General features: G+C 35.9%; 1 protein-coding gene across 1 annotated transcript in view; it reads right to left on the minus strand.

Moving 5' to 3' along the window:
* The window catches only part of rk (G-protein coupled receptor rickets), a 453,352-nt gene that overhangs the window by 387,692 nt on the left and 41,921 nt on the right, over positions 1-23,739 (minus strand). Inside the window, exon 3 of the mRNA XM_074169822.1 lies at positions 11,828-12,570. Coding sequence (XP_074025923.1) covers positions 11,828-12,024 — 197 coding nt within the window. The 5' untranslated portion in view covers positions 12,025-12,570. The remainder of the gene's footprint in view (positions 1-11,827; positions 12,571-23,739) is intronic.

A 23,739-nucleotide genomic window follows, 5' to 3' on the forward strand; every position in this document is an offset into this window, starting at 1 on the left:
TGTGATCAATATTAATAAATATCTGTATCAAAACTAGTACTGTCCCAAATCTATGAAAATTATCTAAAGTTCGGCCAATTTATAAAAAAGGGGACAAGTTTGATGTCGGTAATTATAGACCCATATCAGTAATATGCAACTTCGCCAAAGTGTTTGAAATCCTTATATATAGCAGGTTATATCCACATATGAGCAATCAAATTACACCAGTGTCATTGCCTTTCGCGTTTGAAAGCCGTGGATTTTTGGAATTTCTTCTCTTTTTTCGGCTAAAGACAAAAGAGACCCATTATCAGCAGCAGGGGTCTATCGCATACCGTGCACATATGGAAAGGTATATATCGGAACCACCAAACGATCCATGGGAACAAGACTAAAAAAGCATAAAAGGAACTGCAGACTAGGCCAAACGGACAAATCAGTTGTGGCAGAACACGCACTTAGTGAAGGAGATCACAGAATTTTGTTTGAAAACACGGAACTAATTGCCCCCAACCAGGGATACCATAGCCGACTGGTACGGGAGGCAATAGAGATCCACAAACACACAGATAATTTCAACAGAAAAGAGGAAGCGGTGAACCTCAATCGAATATGGAACCCCATTTTAAGGAATTCGAGAATAACGAACAGGACAACAGGCAGAGAGATTGTTAATGTTCCAGGTTCAGGTGCGGGTACGACTACAGGTATAAGAGCAGATACGAGTACAGGTAAAAATACAGGTACAAATACAACGGATTACCTGACAAGGCATAAATACGCTTTACGAAGCCTAAATGGTAGTCATCGGACAGCAAGCCATGATGGTTAAACCTCTGAAGAAGCTAGCCACTCGCGCCAGCGGAACGTCAGGAAGAAATTTCAAAAATCCACGGCTTTCAAACTAGAAAAGCAATGATACTGTAAACCTCAGCCGTGAAAGTCTAAACCATTTTGTCAAATTACACCACTGCAACAGACTTCAACAGACAGAAATTGTACAGGTACTGCTTTTCTCTGACCCTGATCCAACTTTTCAAATCATACTTCACTGACAGGCGTCAGTATGTTATATTCAATGGCTTCAAGTCTGTGGAATATGCAGCTACCTCGGGTGTTCCACCTAACCTAACCTAGGTCCACTTCTCTTCAACGCCTTCATAAACGACATAGTTGAGGTCATTGACATCAACTGTTTGATGATGATGAAATTATATTGTGAGATCAATGGCGTCGAGGACTGTCTTCAACTCTCCCTCAATCTGAAACGTGTTGAGCAATGGTGCTTTTCCTTTAAACGCGAGTGGATGTAATGTAATGACGTACACACTAAAAATCGTCCATTTTCATATCAATATTTAATAAACAATTCAACGGCTTGTCACATTCACCGATCTAGGTGTTAGCTTCGACACAAAACTCTTCTTTGTATCACACATTGAAGCCACTCTGTCTGCTGCAAACAGAATGTATGAATTTATTGCACGAATCTTATTCCACATTTCCCATCGACAAATGTAGGTAATCTTAGCAGCTCAAATGTTCTCATCTGACTCAGGCCTGTTTTACAAAAAGGGGTAAAAGTTTTTGGAGTAAAATCTAGTCCTCTTTGATATTTGTTGGACTGAGATCTTGGGATGAAAATATTGTTTCAAGTAACGGTTACTAATTTAGTTAATATGTACTAAGATATCCTGGCCGTTTTTCTTCATTCAGTAATTTTTTCGACACGTTCAGTCGATATAGATATAAAAATATATTTCATATATTTCCAGGAAAACTACTTAACTTTATCTGACAGCGTTACGTTCGCTATTGATGGCTGTCAAACAAATACTAAACACAATACTTATATTGAGTTTTAGTTTGCCATTTCTTGCAAACAACAACCATAACTTTCGGTTGGGTTCTGAAATAATCCTCCCACTTTGGTAGAGGAGCCTGACGCCACTATAGCTACAAAAATTTTAGGGACTCCAGTTTTTACTGGAATAAAATGGGTTGTGCTTGGGCTCTAGTTTACAACTAGTTAGCTTTGCAGTGAAAGCTGTAGGAAAAGACAGAGGACGGATCCCGTCGGCGGTCGGTATTAAAGCTTGGCTTTGCAACTGTCCGCTTTGGGGAGCCTCATTAATCTTTGATTTTCGAAAATTGATTTTTCAGTTGATCAATTCATTCGTGGTTTAGCCTAGCAACACTGACAATACCTATGACGGGTCGAAACAGCGCTGTCATGTGTTGAATCATGAATTCGTTGTATTTGTCTTCAACTGAAAGATGCCATATTTATTAGCTCCTTCCATTTTCCCCATTTTCTCCTTAAATCATTGGCGATATCGGTCATTTATATGCACTGAACCTGAAGTCGCATACCTCCCATGATACTAATTAGATATAGATCCATACCGCAATGTCTCATTAGATAATTTTATGAGATAATAATAATCATGTTGCGCCTAATAGACCATTACAATTCCTTGATTTCCACAGCTCACTTTACTCTATCTTTAGAAAATTAGTTTGATGCCTGAATTATAGTGATTATGCACATAAATTTCCACGATTCGTTAGCGAGACGATTGTTTATTGAAATTATATCAATTTTCAATCGCTGGTGCATTTAGCATGCCTGCCACTTTCAATTACTCAAAACTGTTAACGCCTGTAGTTTATCAGACAATTCTCCGTGTTTGTTGATTCATTAAACTAACTCAATGATTTATTCAATGATTGGGGTATCTGGAGAAGTGATGTAGTCATAATGGAAAGAAAGATTTGGCTTTCTACTACTCCATCTTGATACAAAATAATGTGGGAATCTTCCAAAGAATTCAATTCCAATAAATTAACTCCAAGAAAAGTAACTCTCAGACACAAACTGGAAGAAAAAGCCCTCCTGAAACATCTACAAAAACTCTTTCCTCTACCCAGTTTGTATTCCCAAAATTCGTTACGGATAAGAGTTACTTCTTTTGAAACTGCTACTCCATCTTTGAATCAAGATGGATACAGATGAATAGAAAAAAGAGATTTTCATATAATCTAATGTTCATATCAAAGTAGTTGTTTCAAAAGTATAGTTTCTTTGTTTGAAGGTGATTGACAATGTTTCATGATGAATTTCAATAGTTCTGACTTCCATTGTCTAATATATAAAATGATTTGAAATCCCTGAAACAACTGAAAAAGGAGAATTAAAAATGAATAACTGAAAATAACAATTATATTAAGCAAAAAAAATAACCTGAAATGAAAGAATAGTGAAATAAAATACAAGCAACAATAAAACGATTGAAAAAAAAATAAAGTATAAAAAATTAGAAAGAAATAAAATGAAATAATAAATAAAAAATTAGGAGATTCCAAGCCACGATAGTTCACGACGTTTCGATTGTTAGTATCTACAATCGTCTTCGGGTGATGACTGGACTGATTCCTCCGAGAGAGAAACAAATCATGCAACTGAATAATCGTCAAATCTTTCATATTTCACAGTTATTTATTTATACAAGTGATTTACTGTTGTTTATTCTTGTATGTCCTATATATTTATGGGTCGTTCGGGTACTTTCACTTATCCCCGCTTTCCATTTTTTTTCCGCTTCACTGGTTCAGTGGGTGATGACCGTTTGGCGGGAGTTGGTCATTTTTCGCTTGATGATGGGTTTCCATATGTTGCGTATCTCTACGCTAGCTTGACTTAATACGTTGTTGGACAACATGTATGCGGCTTCCTTGAATTTTCTCCAAAACCAATGTTTCTCTCTCTCGATGTTGTGTTAATGGGTCCAAACATGATCTGCTATTCCTGATTTGGTGGTTTTCCCTCGCTGTGTGTGTTTCTTATGCTCGGCAATGCGAACATTCAATGGCCTCTTAGTTTCACCAATATAGGATTTTCCGCACTCACAGGGTATCCGGTAAATGCAACTCTTGGAGTCGCAGTCCGCGTTTGGTGGCCTGGTTTTCGTGAGCCTGCTACGGATAGTGTTACCGGATCTGAAGCACGTTCTGATGTTGTATTTGGAACCAATTCTTCTTAGACTCTCGGATAATCCTCTGATGTAAAGAAGTGCAAGCACTGGTTGTGACGGCTTCTCTTTCTTGGGAGGCTCCTGCTGTCTTTCAGCCAAAGTCTTTCCTACCATCGCTTTGGAGTAGCCATTCCGTTGAAAATCATTTTTGATGATGGCTAGTTCCTTCTCGAGACCTTCCTTCGTATTACAGAGCCCGAAAGCGCGGTCTAATAGAGTCTTGATGATTCCTCTTTCAGTCGATTGATGGTCATTGGATTCGTGGTTCAGATACTGTCCCGTGTGAGTGGGTTTTCGGTATACAAATGTTTCCCACTTAGTGTCGGTCCTCTTCACCAAAACGTCTAAAAATGGCAATTCGTTGTGGATTTCCTTCTCCATTGTGAAAGTGATGGAAGGTCTCATGCTGTTGATGTGTTTCAGGAAGGCGTCTAGTTCAGTATTCCCATGGTTTCATACGATGAAGATGTCGTCAACATATCTCAACCAGACTCGAAGTTTCTTGTGAGCTTCTTCAGTGGCCAGAGTTTCAAACCACTCTATATATATGTTTGCTATGACTGGTGAAAGTGGCGATCCCATTGGCAGTCCCCCATCTTGTGTAAAGAATTTGCCCTTCAGTTGGAAATAACAATTTCGTACCATCATAATAGTAATTCCATAATTAATTCTATAGGTAGATTCGTTCTCTCTTTCAGGTTCTCGTCTTCGGATAGCTTTCTCTGTATGATTTGGAGTGCTTCGACCGGAACGTTGGCGTAAAGGCTTTCCATGTCGAAATTAATTCGTTTATCTTCCTGTGTGACTTCAATTGACCCTAGTAGTTCGACAAAATGCATTGAATTCTTCACAAAAGACGATGTTTTTCCTTGTAATGGTTGTATGATGGGAAGTACACTAGTTACCAGTGAGAACTATAGAGAGAAACAGAAAGCGTTTTTTTATACAACGAACCACCACTGGGACTCAAGACCCAATGAAGGTAGTTATCACCTCCACCTCGTTGAAAATTATTTCATTATTATCAGTATAAGGAACAAAATACTCAACTAGCATATTCTTCCCAATCCAGTCTTGAACTCGATAAAAATATACTCGTACCTACAGTTATCCATAATAAAAAAGACAGATGTGATATAATGAATCTCTATAGCTACCATATATAAAAATATCAGAGTAACTTGCTCGTACGAAGAAACAGTAAAACTAGTTTCACTCGCGAAGAAGATTGCGCAAAAAATTTCTTGAAAGTTGACTTACATGTAACAACATATTGAGATGAATCTTCTGAATGAATTCGAGATATTCCTTGTTCGTGACAAGTCGCATCTTCTCGCAAGAAGAAGAAATAACCTCGTTATTCGTAAAGACAGATTGTAATCGAAGATTATAAACTAAGCGATATACCGCGTGACCACAAAAAGTGGAAAATGGCCACTGTAGATATATAGATTTGGAAATTTATACAGTTACAATGGAAAAACATCTTATTTCATTGAAAAACTTGATGACTTACAAATTCGAAACGGGGGTATCATGTTGGTGATGTTGTAGCTTTGTTCACCAATGTTTCGGTAAAAATGAAATTATACAATGCTACTTATCTGGATTTCTGAAATATGTACTGACAAAACATTTCTCCAGTTCAGAGCTGGTTTTTCTCGAAAGAAATTTGGAGTTGCAGAGGATTCATTCTTGTCACCGATTCTGAATAATATTTTCATGGATAATTCTGAGGAAACATACATCAAAATCTACCAGAATGGACCAAAGATCTGGCGGATACATAATTTCGATCTTTTCGCTATCTGAGACCATAACCTAGTTAACATAAACGCTTTTTACGAGTTGTTTGAATTTAAAAGAACACATGATAAAATTCACGTTGAGAAGAAATAACCTCATTATTCGTAAAGACAGATTGTTTCGAAGATTATAAACTAACCGATATACCGCGTGACCACAAAAAGTAGAAAATGGCCACTGTAGCTGTATAGATCTGGAAATATAAACAGTTACATTGGGAATGCATCTGGTTTCATTGAAAAACTTGATGACTTTTGAATTCGAAACGGGGGTATCTTGGTGGTGATGTGGGTTTGTTCACGAATATTCCGGTTGAAATGAAATTAGACAATGTTACTTATCTGGATTTCTGAAATATGTACCGACAAAACATATTTCCAGTTTAGAGTTGGTTTTTTCCCAAAGGAATTTAGAGCTGCAATGGGGTCATCCTTGTTACCGATTCTGAGTAATGGAGTAATGGATCATTTTGAGGAAACATACATCAAAATCTACCAGAATGGCCCACAGATATATTGATAATGTTTTTGCTATCTGGGACCATAACTAACATAACATCAATACTTTTTCGAATTATTTGAATTCAAAAGAACAAACAATAAAATTTACGTTAGGAAGGGTAGTTCATAATCAACCTTCTTTTCCTGATGTAATAAACATCGAATAATACTTTGTCGAAAGAAACCCCATACAATTATATATCTCCACCATAAATACAAACAGTTGAAAAAAACAAAATGGTGGTATTTACATGGTACCTTTCTCTTGTGAAGAAAGTTATACAGGTAATATATACCTCAAGGCCATTAGATGCGGTAACTATAAATTTCAAACAGGGTGCTAAGTGAAGATCTGACCCACTGACTATATGTGAAAAGATCTAGAAGATTAGCTAATTCTCTGTGGTTATTTTTTTATCCGAATAAGGCAGCTGCTTATTGCAAAAACTTCGACTTTCTGACCTTTTTCATTATTGATATTATAAAATTAAAACCAATTGATACTACGGACATTATAATGTCCTTCATTTAAAATGAAGAATATATCCAATTGTGTTGAAAAGTTTCGATGCCAAATAATTAATTATACGATCGACTGACTTATGCGTTTGTAGAACAACCTGGTAGTTTATTATTCGAATATCGTATATATGACTCTAAAGCATTGGTTTGCATTATATGTATTACAGCGTGAGGGAGTTTTGAACTGGCTATGAATTGATTTTTTTTTTAAATGAAACGTAGTTTACGAGTATTGCATAAATAATGTTGAAGTCCCATCTTAGATCTAGGTCTATAATTACACCTGAATATTCAACTTTCATTTCAAAGTGGATTGATTGTATGGTGTTACAAGTTCAAGTAAGATAATTTTATCGAGTTGTTGCAAGTTAAGGTAAATAATGGGTTTTTCTAAGTTGACTGATAGTAACCCGTACTACTCCAGCTAATTTTTCAATAATAGATCTTTCTCATTCTGATCAGTTGTTGGCTTTGGAAAAAATGAGTTGGGAGTTATAAAATATCGTATTTACTATCCTGAGAAAAATCCCGTTATCATGATTATGAATGGAGTTGGTCGCAAAATTGTACCAAGTGGAACACCTGGCAAGGTTCATCCTCACTGTTTTGAGACCAGAGTTGACTTTTTCTTCAGTGTTTTCAAATATGTTAAACGAATAGGTGTAAGGTGATATTAAAAGCATAATCATGAATTTCTTCTATGAAGAATCCCGCACTAACACCTGAACTTCGTAGTATTAGCCAGGGTATTAGTTATTTTCTGATAGGTGTCAGTCCATGAGCCTACTGTGTAGGTAAGGGAAGACTGACTTGAACGAATTGTTCATTCAGATGATTTCATTTATAGCACGTATGCCTACATTGCCCACTCACTATATTTGGACTTTGATTTGTTACTACAATCAACTATATAAATGCCAGAGACCACTAAACTGTAATGATAGATGCAACTTATGGATCTAGTAATTATATGTGACTGACAGAGTTTTTGGTAGCTCTGGCAGCTCAGAGATATGTTTTGAAGTTATCCAATTCACATTTCATTGTTATATTTTCGCTGAATGGTTCACAAAACCACAACATGCATTTCGCTAGGTAATAGCTTTCCCAAGAGTTTTCATACAGTATGGATTCTCATCAAGTATTTGCCAATTCCATCATATATGATTGGCTGTTGTTTCAACTAAAAAATTTGCTCTGAGAGCAGCATATTTTTTTTTAATTTTCATTCCTAAAACTGGAAACATAAGAAACAGAGAAGAGAACAGAGGAGTTTCAGAAGATCCTTCGCTTTTAGTAGTTTTAATTGTTCCTTTTCAATTTTTTTTCCTTTCTTGAATAACATTTTTTCTTCAGATATTGAAGAAGAAATAGAAAGCAAAAACGGTATATATCGGAAACATGTTCCATAATGCGAGTTACAGCGGTTCGTTTCTTCATTTTTCATATCTACCAATATCGCACTGTACCTTGTGAAATGAGAACTCTGAAGTGAATTATCGAAACAAATTCAGGCGTTCTAATCAAAATAGCAGCTCGCGGCAAAAGATCTTGATCTGAATTATGTGTCTGGTACGCCCATCATGACGTACGGCTCTAGTCCGAAATATTGCAAGAGTTTTCGATGAAAGTTTCGATTCAGTACGAAACTAGTTTAGGAAAGTTGCTGACTCAATCGACTATTGAATTTGTTACCTCATAGAAACATATGTAATGAATATAACTATATAATTTTTATCAACAGATAAAAATTAATATATGCCGTATTTCATCTGCAATAACGTTCGTTGAAAAAAAAATGTTTGTAGAGATTGAATTATATTTTCAAATTACCATTCAGGTATGTAACTCGATTTTTTTCAACTGATTGTATCGAAAACAAAGTCATGAAAATATCTTGAAGTTGTCAATCACTTTTGAATAACAAAATAGGCGAATTCATTGTCATATTTTTTTGACGGTTCAAAAAATATCAAAAAAATGAGACTCAAACTGAAAGAGTCTATGTTTCAATGATGACGTAAAAGACATGAACATATTGGGTACTGAGAGGAATAATTCATCGAGATCCACTCGAGATCCACTCCACTAATTAATACAAAAGGTTATATCCTGCCTTCTCTAGGCAGTAATTCAAGTATATCATTCATTTTTGAATAGACCGACACCTCACTTGATGAACATTATAAACACATTCCATGATCATTTTCATAAACATTTTTTTTAATTTTATACGCATTTCTCTATCACCGTACCTTTCTACCGAGAAAAATTGTTTGATTATTATCATGGATAGCATTATTTATTAAATTTCCATTGTAGATTCCTCAAATTTAAGCAAAGTTTTTGGTGCTTTTTATTGCCATTAAATGATTTTAACAATCTCCATTTTACTCAATATGAAGAGTATTTTAGTCAGGATATTACAGTGTTCTTTTTGAAGTTGCGAAGTAGCATGTGTTCAAAGATGAAGGAAAAAGTATGTGTCTGAATTTCATTTCGAAAATTTATATTAACCTTTCGAAGGGTTATCAGGAAAAATGAGAAATTAAACTTTCTATGTTTTTACCACTTCTATTTGTGACTATCGTTAGTGCAGTTTCATCCTATATATTGTAGTTTTATTGTATTAGTTTGAAAATATCCATATTGGACGAAACTGCAGTAATGATAGTTACAAATAAGTGTTAAAGAAAATAGGGAGTTTCGTTTCACATTTTTCATGATGATCAGGAGATCACCATGTCTACATATATCAATCAATTTATTGTAAGGGTTATATTAGAGAAAAATTAGATTATTAGAGAAAAATTTTTAGGAAAGAAAAGTTTTGGCTTCGTACACATTTTTTGTATGAAGATAGAGAAGTAGAAATCTAAAACTTTTCTATCCAAATATATCAACCTGTAGGTATCTGAAATGATTGTGGCACTACAAAAATCGGGGTTGAAAATTTCAGACGAGTACGTATTAAATCAATAGCTCTTTACATTGTAAATTGCATGGTTTCCCTTGCTCATGAAACTAATCAGAATCATGAAGAAGAAAACTTCACTTAGCTGAACAGGAGTCATTTCAAAAACTACAACTCCCGATTTGATCTCCATAAACTTTATTTGAAAAAATATAATCACAACATGTTTCGCTAGCACAGTAGCTTTTTCAAGTGTATGAATAAGTGACAGATAATGGAACAAATTCACAAATCTATGAGTTTGCTACTTTCGAACTTTTCAATCACAAATGTTTTTTATCTAAGGTTTCATTCTGAATTTCGTTAAAATATTTCAAATATCATTCAATTTCATTACTCTTATTCACAGCACTAGTAATTTCAGCATATCTTTGAGTCATATTTGATTCAAAAACTCTGAGTGTGGAGTGAAAAAACTACAGATATGCTATAGGGCTATTTTACTAGGTACGCAGCTGGTACATTATCAAAAGGTAAGTTGAGACAACCGCTTGTATCGTGTCCAATGTGTGAAGTTGAGATATTACATTTGGATAAACAAAAATGTATCCATACTCCATAGTCAAAGAAATTATCCAGACACTCAGCTTATCAAAATGTTTTACTGGAGGTTATTCTCAACAGTGTACCGCCTAACAGTGCTTTTATATTACAAAGGTCCTGTTTTATTTTTTAAGTTATACCAGCACACAATAAAAAAAGTTATTTTATATTCGGAGTCAGAGATATCATATCGAACACCCATATTTCGACAAAGTGCTTTGCTGAAGTTTGTTGTCAGTAGACTATGGTCGAACGTAGTCTGATTAGTTTTTTTTTCAAGAATGAAAATCTGACCCTGTGTTCGCAGTCGGAGGAATTGTATGACACCCCACAATTTGACACAATGTTTTCCTGAAGTTTATTGTTAGCAGTCTGAGGTCGAATATATCAAAAATACTGTTCTGATTCATTTTATGAGTCGAATCAATTAATAGATGAAGTAATTCTATGTTTGCAGTCAAAAAGATCATATCGATACCATACAGAGTGACAACATCGTTTGTTCGAGTTCATCATCAGCAGTCTCTAGTCTATAGATGAATATCCAGTTTCAATTCATTTTTCAATATATAACCCGTTAACAAATAAAGTTAAGCTGCTTGGCAATATGTTTTGCTGAAGTTTATTATTGTCAGCACTTTGAGATTGAACCATGCTTCGAACTTTTATGCATGGTATTGGCCACAACTTGATGGAAATCCATGTGGACCAAACTGTTGAACGCTACTACCTTTTATAATTTATGACGATAGGAATGTGTTGAGGAATTATATATGATAATATAAGATGATTTGTGGAAAATTGCAAAATCATGTTTATAATTTATTCAAGTTATAGTGATGGTTGGAAATTTTTTATTGAGTTCGGCAAAGTTTCCTAAATGTACCAGTAGAACAGACTAAGTTATCATCTACATATAAGAATGTGTTGATGAATTGATTAACATGAATTTCATTTCCAAGGTGGTCCACAATAATTATGTATTTTTTATACCAAATCGCGGTTAGAAGTTAGTGATAGTTTCAATTTTTTGTATGATCATTTCCGAAATTTCATGTACTTCCAAGTTTTACTCAGTTCATACCTGAACTCAGATTGAATTAATTGGTCGTTGAGTAGCATATCATCTTATATGATATCGGTTTCAATTCCATTACAAATGTTTTGAGTACGAACTGAAAAGGTATAAGCAGATGTCTAAAAAAAACGTCTGTACATGATCTACGAATTTTTGTAAGGAGGTAAATTACTCTTCCTTTCTTTGGCAGTCGCTAACATTTTTCTTTATAATGATGCAGAAGTAGAAAGCCAAAAATATTTTCCCCCAAATAATTTCTGTTGAAGAAAAAAATATTTCCTCTTCAATTTAAACGAAGATTCTGCTCTAATCTGTTTATCGGGTTATACCAGTTGATGAACAAAATAATTCTGTATTCGCAGTCAAAGAGATCATCGAAGACACTCACAGCTTGACAAGGGACACCGGCAGCTCCTGCGGCACGTGTGTGAAGCCCGCCGTCCTGCAATAAAAATCCTTCAGATCCTGCGAGCACCTGCAGCTTTCGAAGATGGGGCAGGGCGACAGCGAGTCCTGAACACTGGATGCAAACAACGCAGGAAAGAGCACTACCATCAGCAGGATGCGAGCGACAAAGTCCCGCATGCTGTCCTGCAGCGGGATTTCGCGCACTTTCGCGTTCCGACGATCCACCCGCTTCTCACGTCGCAGGCCAAAGGACTACTGAACTTCTGCCGATCAAGCGACGTGAAGTGCGACCGGTTTGCAGAGTTACCGCGCGCGGTTTCTTCACTCGCTCGGCCGCTGGTTGGCCTGCTGATCGGCAATGGGCCCTCTTTTGTGGTTAGCGGAAAAAGCAGGAAGCCGCGAGCGACGTTTCTTCCTGAGGGTTTGGATGGGCTGATATTTGCCCAATAGGCAAATTCACATGGACAAAACATTCCGACGATGGCAAATGAGATGTGACCATATGTTATCCAAATGATAATTCAAATCCAAAACAAGCACTTCTTCCACACATTAGAACAGTAATACTCTTCTTGACGCGCATGTCCTCAACAGGGACATAGCTGATAGCAACGGGTATTTTTCAAATATATTAGATAAGTAAAATTGGAAACGCAAACTTGGGATGAATCTTCGTAAACCTTTCACTTTTCAGAAGATACATTAACGGATGAGATCGAATTTCTGAAAAATAAAACAAATATTAGATAACTTCGAAGAGAAGATGTTGAAAAATGAAATGTCAGGGATGTAATGAATAAGATGTAAGGACTATGCCGAAAAACTCAGTTAGACTATGTACTGTTATGATCAAAGACATATCCGATTTCGGAGACCAGAAAAATTTGGTTTCGCTCAACACGACTTGGGGAATGGTCATTTGTTTTCCTCTTTGCAACAACATATTTGTCAACGTCACTTATCAATCATAGTTAAATTTCATATATTTTTTGTAATATAATGATACCGATCCCACGCCAGTATATCATATGAAGTAGAATAAACCTGTTTCAGTTGTCCTGAAGAAGGTGACAAAAAGTACCGAACCTTCCACAAATGTTAAAGAGCCTTTTTTGAAATAGCCCTTTTATCATTGATCGTATCAGTTCTTTTTGGAGCTTTTCTAGTTGTACAGGAAACTGTAGCTTCATAATTTTTCAGATCCAGCAGTTAATTTTACATAAGATAATTTTAGTGAAAATATACTGCGAAGTTTTTACATAAGAAAAATTGATTACTGAAAAATATTCGACCTGCTATCACTTTCTTTTTTTTCAACTATCCACTTACTAAACAATTTTTTGAGAGAAATTCAAATTTTATAATGTGACTTGTTTTCATTTCAAGGTACAGTATGTAATGTATAAACATTCAGGGTAGTCCATTTAAGATTTTATAGTTAGGATACTTTCTTGTGAAACTGAAAATGCTATAAAAATATTTTCGAGTCAGTTAATCCAAAATGTGATACCATCAGAGCCACCAAAATTTTATCTTGATACCAAAAGAGGTAAAAAAGTTATAGAGGTGAGCGTGAATTTGTTTAGGCCCGGTATAATTTTCATATGGAATTAAAGACTTTTCTGATGCTTTGTCCAAACAGCCTGCTATTTGAGTTGGTGAGTTAATAAAAAAATAAGCACATCCCGAAGTATATTTGCCTTGCAGCCAAGGCTGAGTAGATCACGAATCTAGTCAGCGGTCGATGTTGAAGCTTGGTTTTACAACTGACCGCCTAGGAAAGCCTAGTTTATCTTGATATAGGAAGATTGAGTTCTCAATATTTCCAACAGATGGCCTCTTCGAAACAGGGGATGCCGTCGAACGGCTTACCCTTTAAGGAGAGTTTAGTCCAGCAACGCCCGGTCAAGCGTGTGCGTTTGCTGTTGTGTTTAATTTCTGGTCGCATTTTGGTGAGTACGTACCCAATAACCATTTTCATTACTTTCAGGGTGCACATCGCTCTAACAAGTTACATTAACTTTTGTTTCAATTGCTATTCTTTCTAGGCCTGACCCCGTCTGAGCGTCAGGGCAACTCGGGTCCAGGCCCCGGGACCGCATAGAAGCATTCCACGGAGCTCCCAGACATGTCTCGATATGTCGGCTAAGTGGTTTGACTCCAGTCCCGTCTGCGAAACTCTCGTGAACCACGGCCCTATATGTGGATCCAATTCAGAAAGCGTGCTGCCTTTCTCCTCCACGACCAATGAGAATCACTCGGAAACGCCTCCAAAGGCAAAATCCAAGAAATTGCGTAAGGAAGCCCTTCTTAACAACGGCAGGAAAAAAACTGAGGGTTATTATATAGAGTCGAAAGTTTCGGTTACAGATACAGTATCTGAAGGGACCTCGAATCCGAGAGGTGAGGTGGCCACACCCAGTGGCCATATCATTGAAAATGCAGATGCAATGCAACTGGACGACGTCCAAAATGAGAAACAGGACACAGGAAGCACGGTACACAATACACAGGGAAATTAGGAGGTTGCCTCTTCTACTCAAAAGCCAAATGAACTCCCAGCTACTGAAAAAACTCGCGTTCCACCCATCATTTTCCGTCGAAAGGACAACTGGCTGCAACTCACTGAGCTTACTGCGCAGGAAAAAATGAATGTCTCCAAAGTTGTTGACCAGCACCAAGGCATTGAGGTCCAATCCGAATCTCCTGACGACTATCGCAAGGTTAGCCAGGCTTCTGGTGAGATATATATTCACCCCCAGAATACCGGTAAATCATAACCGTCTTTCAAGGCGTTCTAGAGCATTGAACATCCCCAAACATAATTATCAAAATTGGCGAAAACTGAAATTTTGTCGTTAAAGGTCATTACATTTTCCGACGCATTTCCTGCATGTCAGATGCTCCAAAAACATGAATGTATTGCACATGTTACAGATAAATCTAGTTTTCCTACTTCCTATAGCATTAACGACGTCCATGTGCCGGAAGTATAGGAGTTTGATTTTCATCAATAGTGTAGATTGCTTGTATTCTCAATTTAGTTGTTCTGGGAAGATCATTAGAGTGGACACTCTTTTTGCATGAGCTTGTACCAATTGATATCCAAGATCTCCTATATGAATGATCTTCTAGTAATCGGAGGTTTATCTTTATTGTTATTATTTTGGTATATCATATAAAAGGTAATAGAAGCTATGTTCAAGACACCATACAATATCACCATAGGTCAACGTCGTGTATTTCTTGAACAATCATAAGCTGCACATAATTTGTCAACGGTGTTCACTCCAACTGTTCTACGATTGTAGTCTATTATGATTTGTGTCTTATTTGTTCCACTATCAAGCGTATCATCTTCCCTGTGCTAGGTCGTAAGGAGAAATACATTTTTTTTTCGGAATGTACGACAGTAGGGTACACTTTTCTTGATACTCAAATATAGTTCCTCCAGGTCTCTTCATTTTCATTTCATCAAGAATTTGGTTATTGTTTTTTTTTCAGTGTACTATCAGCCCATTATCATTTAATAGGGCATACTTGAAGACTGGCTGTAAATCAAATCATCTAAAAAAACAATTCGTTCAGGCCAGTCTCAACTCCCTACACTGTAGGTTAATAAACTGACACCCATCCAAAAACAACTACTCCCCTATCTAATACCATGAAGGGCGTTGGATTATATCCGTGCAGGATTCTTCACTGAAGTTATTCCTGCATATGCTGTTGGTGATATAACTGCCGTAATAGATTTTCAATTATTAGAAGTCGATGACTTCCGATAATTGAAAATTGAATTCCTTCAGAATATCATTCTTTGAACTAGGCTGAAGCGGACAACAAACAAGAAGGTTTGTCATCGCCCCACCTCGTGCACAGGCAAATGGGGAACGAAGTGTTCTTTCAGATGATCTAAGGCAATAGTACTAAAATAATTATATATTGGAACATTATTCTCAATCCACAGCGGCCTCTAAATAACCATCACATTTTATCTACGGTTGCATACTTTGACAGCCAATTTTCATTTAGTTCATCAGAAAATTCTCTTAGTGCTGCTATTTTATCCAATTTTATCATCTCTGATCTTGTTGCAACATCGTCATTCGGATATTTTGCAGAAAAACTCAAGACCTTCCAAGGAACATTGTCAATCTAAAAATATGTATTCACATGTCTTCGATTCTGAAAAGATCGCGTATATTTTGGCGACCACTTTTTAATTTTCCAGCAATTTAAACCAGCCCAAACAGGGCTTTCAGTTCATCAATAGTAGTGGGCCTGGCTGTTTATACCTTGGCTGTTTATACCTTGGTTTATACCTTGGTTTATACCTTGATTTATACCTTGGTTTATACCTTGGTTTATACCTTGGTTTATACCTTGGTTTATACCATGACACCATGGTGTAAACCATGGTGTCATGGTGTCAGTTTCAATTACAATTTTTTCTCTTTTGCTTAACCTTTTACTCCTGGTAAACTTGTTACCAGAGTATGTTCTTACAGTTGGACTTCTGATAAAATGTTTTTCCTATGTGGTACCATCTTTGAAAATAATACGAGTACGAACTGCCCTGTTGGTTTTGGGTTTTATAACAGCAACTTCCTATATATCATCGTCGGATATTTCTCCTCCTCCTGAGCTTTCAACTCATCTTCTTCTAGGCTACCGTCACTATCTTCAGCTATCTTTATATCACAATCTACCTCTTCAAATAGCCGTTGAAGTCCTCTGACTTCTCTCTCGTATTACCTTGAAGACATTTTTATCTGAAACCTCAACCAAGTATTATAAATAATAAAACATTTCTAAGAAATAATTTTTCAACTTATCACTTTACTACCTCAAAACAATAACGGGACAACTAACATCGGTCTTCGAGACGAATCACGTGAAACCACAAATAAGAAAAACAGTCACAACATCCTCCCTTCACACCTCAGCAGACACTGATCAGTCAAGTAGGTACTGAGGAGGGCGAAATTGTAACGCTGGCGATCGGGCCGCATTCAGAGAAATTCGTAATCGTTACTGTTAATCCCGGAAGGTTGATGAGGAGAAGACCTACTGAATGCGAGGATTTGGGTTGAACTCCAACATGAAAACTTTGTTGGGTTACTGTTATCAATGCCAACGTTTTTGGTCACAGCCTACAGTGCCTAGTTCTCTTAAGATCGTTTTTGGAATGCTAATAGAATTCGTTCCAGAAACTAAGACTATAATAGTGATCACAAAGGAGAGTATCCAGTAAACCTAAACTGAAAGAATCCTGAAGGGTTTCCTTCACAAGATCTTTGCTTGGAGAAGGAGACCAGACACACTGTTCTTCTTCTGGATTTTACATCAACTGTGACGTATAACAGTCCTGTCTCACAGGGAACGGTTGGGAGGAAATAATCGGTAGTATTTCCATGTCATGGGAAAGAGTTGCTTGGCAGATCGAAAGTGGCAATATTGGGCTTCTGGCAGGTCTTGGAGGTCACTTGTTGAGATGGACCCACTTGCATGTAGAGTAATTAATTTGAATGTGTCAATACGGCATTGTGGTGAATTTAGAATTATTTTGAAAAAATAAATAATCAATAATTAATTATGAAGTATGAATGACTTTTTTAAGCGAATAAAGATACAGAAATTTTATATATTTTGGAACCATTATGATGGTTGCACAAGCGCTGCACAAAAATCTTCAGAACGATCGAAGACAAGTGCATATGTGAAACTGGCGATTGACCAATAGGTTATATTTCATTTATTCATCAAATATATAGGATGGTGAAAGCTCAAAGCGATATACACGAAATATAATATAAATTTTTCAGGGTAACTTAACGTAAACATAATTAAAACAGTACAGGAAAATTAAAAATCTGCTTCGCACAACATCCCAATTCTAAATTCAAATTTAACTTCAGTATACACTTTAAACCCCATGTTCACCTTCTACATGAACGAACTTATGTTATCAGTAGGATAATGAATATGCAACTCATCGGTGTCTGATTGTCGTCTGTTTGTGCGTTGTGGTAAGCTTTTCTTAATATTCAGTGTAAATGAATACATCAATTTGAATAATAACGCCAAAATTGAAAAAATCACTATTCCAGCAGAACATTTATCGAGTTTCCATCGATTTGGAAACATACTTCAGAAAATGTATCTCTAGAGTAAAGTCTCTATACGGTAAAATGCTAGCGAGATTCGTGAAAATCCACCATCTATGAACTGTAGTATTTTTTCTCCAGCAATACAAATATCTAAAGTCTATCCAAATCCAAGATAGAGTAAAACAAAACCAAAGCGTGATGTTCACGTGATCGCCCAGTGTCAGATGGAAAGGGCAGCGTTCATTGGTGAATTCGCCTTTTTGGTACGAGTTCGGTACCAGCACAGGGTTGTAGTCAGTCGTTTGCGTGTTTGTGTGGTGTGCGTTATAGTATATTGTTTGAAATTGTTTTCCAAGATGTCCAGTACAGACACTGCTGATGATACTGTGAGCTATCCTCTGAGTCCAGCCAGGAAACGATCCCAAAAAAGACATTTGAGTGTTGAGATGAAAGAAGTGATTTTAAATGTGTTCAAGAAAGAGATGGAAGAAATTGAGACATCGACTGTCGACGAAGTCGTATCGAAAGTTTCCGATAAAATTGGAGTGTGTTACGCTTTGATTTACAATGTTTTACGGGAATATATACAAAATCATTCATTTTCCAAACAGAATCGGCAAACCATCAAAAAATCAAGAGATGATGCTGATAAACATGCAATCAGGAGGAAAGTGCATGAGTACTTTTTCAGAAATGAAATACCCACGATAGACAAAGAACTCACAGAAATAAATGAAGATGTTTTATTGCCAAGTTTTAAGCGGTCAACATTCCATAAAGTATTGAAACATTTGAATTTTGTATAGAGAAAACGAGGGCGCAATAGTTTATTATTGGATAGAGAGGGAATTGTGTTATGGAGGAGAGAGTATTTGACCAAAATTAAATATTATAGGGAACAACAGAGAACAATTTATTTTATGGATGAAACCTAGGTTAATGCTGGTCATACTACCCCTGAAGTATGGGTCGATGAAACTGTGACCTTATCTAGGAGGGCCTTTCTAGATGGACTATCCACCGGATTAACAAATCCATCAGGTAAACTCATATTTATATTAAGACCTGCCTCAATCTCAATATATAAAAAGTAACCCTCGTATTTGTTTCATTTACTCACATACCTCTTCATAATTTCAGGTAAAAGAAAACGGCTTATTATTTGTCACATCGGCAATGAGAATGGGTTTGTTGCTGAAGGGCTGTGGTGTTTCGAGTCGAAGAAAACTGGAGATTATCACGAAGAAATGAACGGTGAGTCTTTCGAACAGTGGTTTTCCAAAGTTCTACCCTATCTGGAGGATAATGCTGTGATTGTAATGAACAATGCACCTTATCATTCGTGACGGTTAGAGAAGATTCCGACAACGTCTTCAAAGAAGGTTGAAATCAAAAATTGGCTGCGATCAAAGAATATTATAGCTTTGAAGACTCAATGCTAAGAGTACAGCTACTAAAAATTGTCAAGGAGCGCAAGCTTGAATACCAAAAATATATAGTCGATGAGATGGCAGCAGGCCAAAACAAAATCGTCCTTCGCCTGCCTCCATACCACTGCGAGCTCAATCCCATCGAGTTAATATGGGCGGATGTGAAAAATTTTGTAGCTCAGCATAACACCACGTTCAAATTTGCAGCAGATCTCAAAGTACTTTTTGATGAGGCTGTGAAAAGAGTCACAGCGGAGAAATGGAAGAAGTGTGTTCGGCATGTGATATCGGAAGTCGAGACAAAAATGTGGAAGCTTGATAACATAATAGAGGCACAAATCGAGCCACTGATAATTCAGATTGGTGAGGATGACGACACTACTGATGAAGAGACATCCAGTTGAATAATTGTGTTTAATATTCCTTTTTCTTTTACATAAAATAAAAATTATCAATAAAGAAATAATTACGTCTCTTTTCATATAATGCTTGAGTGCGCTGTGAAAAATCCAATGAAAATCTTTCGATATTACACATATTATCTGCATTTTTCCCGTTAAACTGCAAAACTTGTGCATTTCACTCGTTATTATAAAAAAGTTTTCCTAAGTATAATATAGCATTTGCGATCAACAAGATGTTGGTTCTGAATACGACCCTGGCCAATTCTTGGGATTTTCAATATCACGTGCATAGGGCATGTCAATGTTAACATCCACTCTATCTTGGATTTGAATTTTCTTTAAGTGCTGACAAAAATATAAGGTGAATTGAACTTTTTGTTAATACGTAAATGGCAGTTTGAACAGCACTGATTGTTTCAACGCTAGACACCATAACAGTGAAAACAAAAAATGCGGATTTACTAGGTGGTAAGTTCCTCTAACAACAGCGTGAATATCACCCCGACAAATGATATTTAAACAACTAAATTGAATAAATAGCTCGTCAATACACTAACTCAGTGAAAAAATAAATGGGGACAATGTCCATAGAACCCCACACAGTTAATTTTGATAGAATTCCAATACGAGAGTGAAAACATCATCGAATGAAATCAACGAAAATTCACTTGAAGGATTATAGGTCATTATTTTTAAATACGTTTAGTACGCCCATTCTTTCAATTAGTGCTTTTTTGTGTGTTTCCTTTTTTTTAATCAAATTATGTTTAGGTGATTGATTTTCTGTTCATTGAATTCTCACAACTTTTCCAAAATTTTTAAGAAATGTTAGCACATTTATTTGCTTTTTCAGGTATGTTCATGTTCAATACTTACCAACAAACACAGTATTGAACGCAAAAAGAAGTTAATATATAGTGAAATCTCAAAATAGTATCATTTGTATATGTCATAATGGACAATATGTTAATCCGTTTGTTTTACCAAACATATTATATTCATTCAAGAAATTCCAAACTGAATTTCAGCACTTTGTGAGGAGATACTTATAATATTACTATAACTTATATGTATTTATATTCGAATATATTCCGCCATCTATGAATCAATAGTAGAAGCTGCCACATTAATTCTGTAGATTGCTTTATTCGTTTTCAGAATTGCCCAGAATAGACAGACACGGAAATTTTATGATTGTAACGTCAAAATAAAAAAAATGAATATTTCACAAAATTTCTAATAAATTAGTTGTGTGATTTATATTCTCCCAATATTTCATTTCACGAATATCTGTGATGGTGAGTTGAGCCCAGAATTGGAAAATCTATTAGAACATTCATATGGTTTCCTAGTGAACTTGAGTAGGTACCTATATATAATTTTTTAAATCAGTCATACTCGATGAGCTGATAAGAGAAAACGATAAAGGTAATCCACGTAAATCCTTGACTTTTCAGGTTACGACTAAGACTCAAGGTTAATAGCTTTTCCATACGAATCACAACCCACTAATGGATTGGTAAGAATTTTCAAAAAACTAAAGGGGTTTTCGAATCTGCTCGTACATTTCAACAAGTGTTGGGCAATCTGAAAGACAGGTTGAAAGAAAAAATTTGTGAAATTGTGTTGCGACAAAATGTATGTTGAATGATTAAACTAAATCACGTTTCACTTATTCTGATTCATGGCCAGAGAAGTCTAGTGTCACTCGAAATACCTCAGAGAGAATAAATGAGAAGTGCCCGATATTGTTGAGATCGGTACATGACAACAGGCTTTTAAATGCGTTTGAAAGTTCGGGAATCAAAAAATATAGAATGAAATATATGTATGAATCGCGACAAAAAAACCCATTCCAAACAGTCTGTTTATCCTCTTACGTAGAAATCAATGAAATATAAGAGGCCATTAAGTACTAACATTGTTGAGTTCTAACAAACTGATACACAACGGAAACTTATTTCATGGTCGTCAATACTGAAGGAGAATGGTTGATCAAGATGTATATAAAAATACTAACTCAGTTGTGTGATTCAATCATCTCGTGATGATGCCAAGTTCGTTAATGATGTTTTAGTTCTATGTGGCCAATATATTATATATTTCTCTGTATTTCCATTTTTATTCGTTTGTTTGCATTGATGCATAGTTCTGTCGAATTCATTATCTGATGTTGATTGTAATACTGAAAAAACTGTTTTATGAACCACTCAAGTTTACACTTTTTAACCATGTAACCTAACATCTAGATATGGACACAATTGAAATACTTTGAAAACTGATAGAAACTTGAAAGAACTACCAAAAATGTATCTACCAAAAAAAACAAAATATCAAGACCAGGTGATTTTACACATGAAATGTTTTTTGACGAAATACAAGTTGACGACGGTTTTTATTACGGTTGGGACAAATGAATGAATGTTATTCAATTTAAATTATGGTGAATTGAGACAATGTCAGAATTATTATGATAAAACCTAATGAAACAAAAACTGCAAGAAACAGGCGTCGTGGTTTACTTGAATTTTGCGTTGTGGGTTAGATCTGCACCCTTACAAAATTCAACTGACCCAGGAACTGAAGGTAAACGACCATAGACAACGATGTGTGTTCGCTGAATGGGATCTGGAGCAGTTGGACAACTGACCCTAATTTTTATTGAAAAATCATCTTTAGCGATGAGGCCCATTCCTGGATTAATGGCTGACCAAACGAAGTTGTCGATATATATATATATATATATATATATATATATATATATATATATATATATATATATATATATATATATATATATATATATATATATATATATATCACAAATGAAACAATTCGTGGAAACAACACTCCAAAAAGAGGGGGCAAACCGCGGACACGTTTGCCCCCCCCTTTTTGGAGTGTTGTGTCCACGAATTTTCATTTGTGATTTGTATCATGCACACTCGATAAAATATCTAGTTGTATTTATATCCTGGACCCGGATGTCATGCAGGTAGCTATAGCTACCTACGTGGTCATGTTAGGTGTAGCCTGGGAATTCTAGGTCTTCTAACTGGAACCACAAATGTGCGGTCGTTAACCAGCTGTCGCACCCCTACGAACGACAACCCTCAGAAGGCGAAACGAGGTCTTACCTTTCAACTTGTGATTCCTAATACGAGTTGGACGATAACAAGTGAAAATCGATCGTTCAGCCTGTAGCTTGAACCCCCGACCGTTACGGCGGTCGATTTGAGTGAGTAAACGAAGCGCCCTCATCGAAACGACCGGCTACCAACCGATACACAAAACTATACAACCCATAAATAATAATTTCGACCTCAAAGTATTAAAATACGTCAATTTTTTTGTTTAATAACAATAATTATTGAATGCTATTTATTATGTTTACTCTGCAGATATCATTTTTTGACAGATATTGTACAATTAAAATGTTTATGATTAGTAACCCATGAATTAACTTTATCCTGTTGTGAAATCAGTAAAATCTGATTTTCCATTACTCTTCCACGAACGACAACCCTCAAAAGTCGAAAATTATATGAGGTTAGGATTAACGAGGTGTTACCTTTTACCGTGAATTTCCTAAATTTTGAATTTTGAATTTTTAGGTAACTCAACAAATTTAAGTGAAGTTTGAATGAGTCAAATGGAAATCATTTTCCAAAAGAAATAATGATTTATCATGAGAAAATAAACATACAGCCTTATTGTAAACCTCAGTTATGAGCGATTAATAATCTTTCAGGGTATTTGTTTATATTTTTTTAGCACGCTTTTATTAGTTTCACCTTTATGTATGTATGTTTGTTTGTTTGTCAGTTTGTTTGTAACTCTCAAGCTCGTGATCTGTATTTGACATTATTGCTTGATCTATTCGTGAGCAGATGGCGCTGTACGCAACCTCCTTGATATAATTCGAACTCACTTTACATGTATTTCTTT

The sequence above is a fragment of the Leptinotarsa decemlineata genome, unplaced genomic scaffold, assembly GCF_025532065.1.
Source record: "Leptinotarsa decemlineata unplaced genomic scaffold, Ldec_3_MD MMD2_P_RNA_scaffold_6, whole genome shotgun sequence".
In the NCBI taxonomy this organism is placed as follows: domain Eukaryota; kingdom Metazoa; phylum Arthropoda; class Insecta; order Coleoptera; family Chrysomelidae; genus Leptinotarsa; species Leptinotarsa decemlineata.